General features: G+C 36.9%; 1 protein-coding gene across 8 annotated transcripts in view; it reads left to right on the top strand.

The window, feature by feature from the left end:
* Positions 1 to 1,565: 1,565 nt before the first annotated feature.
* CSNK1G3 (casein kinase 1, gamma 3) overlaps positions 1,566 to 7,155 on the top strand; it is a 79,500-nt gene continuing 73,910 nt past the window's right edge. For 5 of the 8 annotated variants that reach the window (XM_014541973.1, XM_014541959.1, XM_014541945.1 and 2 more), the window contains exons 1-2: positions 5,374 to 5,405; positions 5,918 to 6,343. In XM_014541973.1, the coding sequence (XP_014397459.1) occupies positions 6,166 to 6,343 (178 nt within the window). In that variant the 5' untranslated portion in view covers positions 5,374 to 5,405; positions 5,918 to 6,165. Of the gene's footprint in view, positions 1,661 to 5,373; positions 5,406 to 5,917; positions 6,344 to 7,155 lie in introns of those variants that run through there. The other 3 variants (XM_005857114.2, XM_005857117.2, XM_014541978.1) reach the window with 3 other exon arrangements.

Genomic DNA, 7,155 nt, shown 5'->3' with positions numbered 1-7,155 from the left:
TATGATGCTGGTCAAGTAGTGTAATTTCTCTAAATTTTAGGGTTTTTATTGGTAAAATTAGGGATTGTAATAGTATCTTATGATTGTGAGAATTGATGAGCTAATCTGTTTAAGTACTTAGCAGAGTAAGTGCTCAGCAAAGGGCAACTGAAGAGAATTTAAATAAAAAATCTAGGTTACTGGATTTTATTGAAAAATTAGAATATCTAGTATTCTTGAATGGTAACAGTTGTTTACGGCTGAGTAGTGTCTGCCCCTTTTAAAATGGGGTAATTGCTTTCCAGCTTGCCATAGCTCCCAATATTCCTTTTTATTTTTAAAAATATATTTTCAATGATTTTAGAGAGGAAGGGAGAGGGAGAGAGTGATAGAAACATCAATGATGTGAGAGAATCATTGATTTTTTTTTTCCTTTGGGGATAAAGCCCACAACCTGGGCATGTGCCCTTGACCAGAATAGAACCTGGGACCCTTCGGTCTGCAGGCCGTAGCTCTATCCACTGAGCAAAACCGGCTAGGGTCCAATATTCCTTATTGTCTTACACTTTGCTTGTTTCATTCATTTATATTATCTGCTTTGCATTTGGATTTGTGACTCTGAGGTTACTGGTTTCAGCTATAGCTAAAAGAATATCTAGTTTTTAGAACTGGGTTTTCTTTGGCATTAGGATGAATCAATACAGAAGGCAGAAATACAGACAGCATTAGAAGAATAATTCAGGCAAGGGAGTGCCATCTCATCCAGAAAGTGACTTAGGAACGCTTGTAGCACTTTGGTTGGCATATGTGGGGTTTGATGATGTGCTTCAGGTGAATGAAGAGCCTGTTATGGGGTCTGATGATATGTAACTGGGAGGGTTTTAGATAGAAATCATGCAGCTGAAGCCTAGAAATGTTTAGAGATGGAAATAACTCATTTATGAATCTACAATAGCTGTTGACTGACCTAAGTGCCCAACAGTGTGCTAGGTTCAAAGATCACAGTTACATAAAATAAGAGCCCTTGTCATTAGATACTATAAGTAATTATCATACTGTGCATAATAAAAGAATATCTTTAGAAACCTCCTGGTCTAATCCTCCTGTTTTACAACCACTAAAATAAGATTAGACAGATTAAACCTTGTCTAAAGTTTTATAACTATTTGGGATTCCAAGACTCCTTTTTTTCTAATCCTGTGCTCTTTCTAGTATTAGGCAGCATTAAAGAGGTCTGGATAGCAAAGATCCCAAGATCTGGGAGAAGGGTTCAAAGATTGGGACTTAGGTATGAGGGAAGGTTATGTTACCTTATATAAGAGTTACTCTTAGAAGGTTGGAGCCAGAGTTTCTTCTTGGGGGCTTGAAGAAGTAAGTGTCCATGTCAGAGAAACCCTTGTGGCAAGGAACTGTAGGCAGCTGCTAGCAACTGCAGGTACCCTGTAGGACCTGAGGGGTGGCTTCCATCTGGAGAGCTAGCAAAAAGCTGAGCCCCTCAGTCTTACACTGCAAGGTTATGAATTCTGCCCACAATCTGTAGGAACATGCAAGAGGATTCTTTCCAACTTCAGTCCCCAGATGAGAATGCAGCCTAGCCTAGCTGATACCATGAATGAAGCCTGTGAAAACTCAAGCAAATGACTCAGCTGAGCCATATCCAGACTTCTGATCCATTGAAACTGTGAGCTAATAAATGTGTATTGCTGCTGAGTTTTTGATAATTTGTTATGCAACAATAGAATACTAATACTTTTGAGTCCAAGTATATTGTATTTTTTAGTGTAGTGTCATTATATAATAAACACAACACTTTGCCATCTAATTTGAAATACATAATCACTCCGTTTAAAAGCATGATAGTCACTGCAGTTTGTGGTATGCTGGGCAGCAGTGTGAAATGATGAGTGCCACATAGGATCTCTCGCAACTACTCAACTGTTCTCTTACAGCATAATGCAGCCATTACAATACATAAACAAATTAGCATGGATTCATCTTCATAAAAATTTATCTATGAACACTAAAATTTTGAATTTTATATAATTTTCATATGTCGCAAAATGTTATAATCCTTTTATTTCCCCAACCATATAAAAATGTAAAGACCATTCTTAGTTTGCAGCTTGTACAAAATAGGCAACAGGCTGGATTTAGCCTGAAGTTTGGCTGGAGTTTGCTGACCATGGCTGTAGACAAACTTGAAGGCAATTCTGTGTGTTTTTTAAAAAATTCTTTATTGTTGAAAGTATTACATAGGTCCTCCTTTTTCCTCTATTAACCTCTTCCAGCCTGCTCTCCCCTCCCCCAGGCCCTCACCACCCCATTGTCTGTGTCCATGGGTTATGCATATATGCATACAAGTTCATTAGTTGATCTCTTCCCACCCACCTTACCCTGCCTTCCCTCTGAGGTTCAACAGTCTTTTCATGCTTCTGTGACACTGGGTCTATTTTCGATAATTAGTTTATTTTTTTCACTAGATTCCACATTTGAGTGAGATCATGTGATACTTATCTCTCTCTGACTGGCTTATTTTGCTCAGCATAATGCTCTCCAGGTCTAGGCAATTCTAATATTATTTGAAGGTACTATCATAAGGAAAGTATTAGCGTTATTTGAGATTCTTAAGAAAATATTTTAATAAAAATATGATTTGTTAAAAATATTTAAAAAACGAAAAATCTTTTAGTAAGTTTATGGACAGTTTCCTGAATGTGGTGAACTAGATGGAGTGAAGTAGGAAACAGCTTCATTTCTCACTAATTAGTACAATTGACCCCTTGAATAATGCAGGTGGATTTTTTTTTCAATTGACCCTTGTAGTTCAATTTCTCTGCACAGGTGGAGGGCTGACTGTAGTTATTCAGAGATATTTGGCACCCCCAACCACTCATGTTGTTCAAGGGACAACTGTATATACTTTGATTATTCTTCTTCACTCATAGATGATATCCTAATGAGTTCTGCCCCATTCCATTTTTTCAATTTAATAGGACTTTAACAACTATTTAATAGTTTTAAAATCCTGTTTTCTAATTTTAATATCAGAGTCATCTTGGAATCTGTTTTCTTTGTTTCCCAGTTGTGGGTACTACTCACTGCTTATTTGCATGTCTGGTACTTTTTAACTGTATGTGGACATTATGAATTCAACATGGTTTAGAGTCTTGATTTTTTGTCTTTTCAAGTATGTTGAAATATGTTCTGATTCTGATGCACAAAATGAACTAACAAGCAAAATAAAGACAGACTCACAGATAGCAGGCTGACAACTCTGAGGGGTGGGGTGGGTTGTGGGGTTGGGTTGTGGGGTGGAGGAATTCAGAAAAAAAGGAAAAAAAGGAAAAGCTCTTGGGCACAAATAACAGTGTGGTGATTGCTGGGGGCAGGAGAAGGGGGTGGAAGGAAATAGAGGGAGGTGGAGGAAGAGGAGTGTATAGAAGGGGATGAATGAGATGGAAGGAGACTTGACTTGGGGTGGTGAACACACAATACAGTGTACAGATGATGTGTTGTGGAATTGTGTACCAGAAACCTATATAATTTTGTTAACTAATAGAACTACATTAAGTTCAATAAAAAGGAAAATAACATTTTAAAAAAGTATGTTGAATTATGTTCTGAATGCAGTTAATTTAATTGGAGCTATTCTTAATCTTGTCTAGGCTTGCTTTTAGGCTTCAGTTGGAACAGTCTATAGTAGTTCTTTCTCTAGGTCAGCAATTTTCAGCCAGTGTGCACAAGAATTTTTAAAACATTTAATACTTGACTGTTTAGTCAGGGGCACTGACCTCTTTTCCCTTAGATTGTCAAATAAAAAAATGACAATAGCCAACACAACAATAGCCATCTGGTGTGAATGAAAATCAAAATTATACTTTTTTTTTGTCAGATCGGCAAAAAACATATTTTTTGGTGTGCCGCAGAATTTTAGTAATTAAGTTTATGTGTGCCATGAGATAAAAAGGGTGAAAATCACTCCTCTGGGTTATGGTCTTTACTCTTAAGACCTGGTCTTTGTGGTGTCTCATCTGAATTCCTGGGATATTAATGAGGTTCCTCCATGACTAGACAGGAACTTTAAGGTCTTCCAGCACTGTGCAGCTGTTAGTGTCTCTGTTATTCATTTGTCCCTTTAGTAGCCATTGCCTGCTAGGTATTTCAGAATATTGCCCCTCACATATGTAGCCTAGCCGTCTGCCTTACCATTCCCTAGCCCCGAAACTGCACAACTGCCTCATCTTCAGCATCATGTCCTACAAATTCCACTTACTTCAACATCCCCAAACACTGATCTGTGATCACTGTTTGCTGCCTGAGCTTCACCTGCCTGGGCTGTAGTCAGATAATTGTCCTTAGACCAGCGGTTCTCAACCTGTGGGTCACGACCCCTTTGGGGGTCAAACGACCCTTTCACAGGGGTCGCCTAAGACCATCGGAAAACACATATATAATTACATATTGTTTTTGTGATTAATCACTATGCTTTAATTATGTTCAATTTGTAACAATGAAATTGGGGGTCACCACAACATGAGGAACTGTATTAAAGGGTCATGGCATTAGGAAGGTTGAGAACCACTGCCTTAGACAGAGCTTGGGCGAAGGTGAGACCCACCTTTCCTGTTTCTCTTTTTTCAAAGACCAGTCTTCCCTGCCTAGTATCCAATGCTTGAAAGCAAGTGCTTCATATGTTTTTGTCCAGTTTTATAGTTATAGCAGGAAGGGAAGTTCAGTATCCAGTTACTCCATTATAGCAGAAAACAAAATAAACAGTATGTATATGTAAAACTCAATTCTGTTTTATATATACCAAACAGATGCTTACAGTTTCACCTGCAAAATAGAGTATGGTAAATATAATATATTTTTTTTTTAATAAATAGATTGGATGTTAGGACTAATTGCATATTTGGGGGGGGTTGCTAAAAATCAGAAAATATTTTTTGTTTAAACCCTTGTTATAATTGCATTATATAACAAAATAGGAATAAAAAGGCCTTGATATTGATCCTAGTTTCTATATTAGTGAGTATCTATTGAAGTCGAAGTGTCTTTAATTGCAAATAATAGGAATCAAATTGTTCAAGCAAAAATAGGCACATTTAAGCTTGCAGATTTACTGCAGAATCGAGATATGGTTGATGGGTGAAATTCCTAGAGAACATGAATAGGGCAGAAGTCCCCAAAAGCTTTGAAATTTTTCTTTGAGCTTTAGTGTTTTCATCAGTATATTAGAAAATTAAAAACCTTCCTTCTCTACCTCATTAGGTTGATGACTGCCAACAATTCTTAACCTTGCCAAATTATACTTATTTTTTTAAGGCCTAGTTCAGATGTTACATAAGAATTAATTCTTTTTCTTGATAGGTAGCAAGAGTGATCTTTGTATTATCAATTCTGAATACCATTTCCTTGTACACCTGGTGGGTAATAAATATTTGGATAAATGAAGATCAAATGAGAATGTGTATTTGATGAAGACTTTGGAAATTAAGTGTCTGAGCACGTGAAAGATATTTTTATTAAGACCTTTCACCAATTTGCAAAGTATTCTCTTTTTCTGCTTTTAAATTGAAAATCTTATAGTAACTTATTGGAATTTTTATAGTGTTTTTTTTTTAATTGAAGTGATTTTAAGTTGGAAAGTCTAGGTTAGTGAATGTATATTGGCTTATTAAATACTCAATACATTTTTGTTACTTTTTTAATTTTAAGAAGTAACTGAATCCCTAATTTCTTTGTTTTGTTTTTGTGAACTCTCTGTATATCCTTTATAGAAATAAAGAATAATGGTTAATTTAAGAGTCAACTGTGGTTTGGTTTATAGTGGGCATCAGTAAATAGCAATAATCCATTGCCTGAACTTGTGTTAACTTCCCAAACATATATTTTTTAATTCTATATGTTGACTAATTTTCTTTTCTAATTATTTTAGTTCTCTATCAAGATCAGTGCACATCATTGAAAAGAAAATTTTGAAGACATGTTTTGCTGAAAAGACAACTGAGAAACATCTTACGAATGGGATGAACACGCACCAGTTAATTGACTACCTACTACAATTTGAATGTTAACATTACCTGCCTGGTACAGTTACCTAGTGATGTACCTATTCTCACAATACCCTACTTCAGTGTGCTTGTCTTGATTAAAGAATTCAAAGTGGAGTACCGCAAACTTGATATGGATAATAAAAAGAAAGACAAGGACAAATCAGATGATAGAATGGCACGACCTAGTGGTCGGTCGGGACACAACACTCGAGGACCTGGGTCTTCCTCCTCTGGAGTTTTAATGGTTGGACCTAACTTTAGAGTTGGAAAAAAAATTGGATGTGGCAATTTTGGAGAATTACGATTAGGTAAGACTCTTTAGTTTATTCCTTTACGTTGGAAGCATTTTTTAAAAATTGAAAGACACTTTCTAATGAAAATGATTTAGTTATTTAATTGTTTAATTTATTGCAATAATTTTAAAGAATATGAATATTGTAAATTTTTTATGTACTTGAATATTTATTTGTAAGGAATTCCCTAATGTATGAATATTTATTTACTTAAGATTTGCCACTCAGCATATGAGAAGAAAAGGAAGTAAATGATAAAGTCACAGCAGGCTGAAATAGGTGCCAGGAAAGCCATTTCAGTGTATTCCTTAGGAATGATATTTAGGCTACTTATTCAGATTTGAAAACATTTAGTAACTGGTCACTTTGGGAGGATATGTATGGCTTAAAGTCAAGGTAATATATTGAGACTATAAAAATCAGTAAAATTTACATGGCAGTTTATTCACTTTCACTCCCCCAAGTATATCCAGGGTGGGGGACACAAAATACTGTCTACAGTATCCTATCTAATAAAAGGGTAATATGCAAATTAACCGTCACTCCCTCACTCCATCACAAAGATGACGGCGGCCACGGCGCTGGAGCAAGCAGGAGGCTTGGGTTGCCCCGGCGATGGAGGAAGCCAAGCTTCCTGCCTGCCCTGGCTGGCCCTGAGCTCCGCTCAAGGCTACAACGTTTCAATTATAGACAATGAATAAACCCCAGATAGCTGCTTCCAGCCATCATCCCCTCACCCAGGCTGGCCAGGCACCCCAGCGGGACCCCCACCCTGATCTGGGACACCCTTCAGGGAAAACCAGCCAGCCCCCACCCGTGCACCAGGC

Source organism: Myotis brandtii, unplaced genomic scaffold (assembly GCF_000412655.1).
Source record: "Myotis brandtii unplaced genomic scaffold, ASM41265v1 scaffold1076, whole genome shotgun sequence".
Taxonomy (NCBI): Eukaryota; Metazoa; Chordata; class Mammalia; order Chiroptera; family Vespertilionidae; genus Myotis; species Myotis brandtii.
The sequence above is the reverse complement of the archived record's forward strand: the minus strand, read 5'-3'. Positions and strand labels throughout refer to the sequence as shown.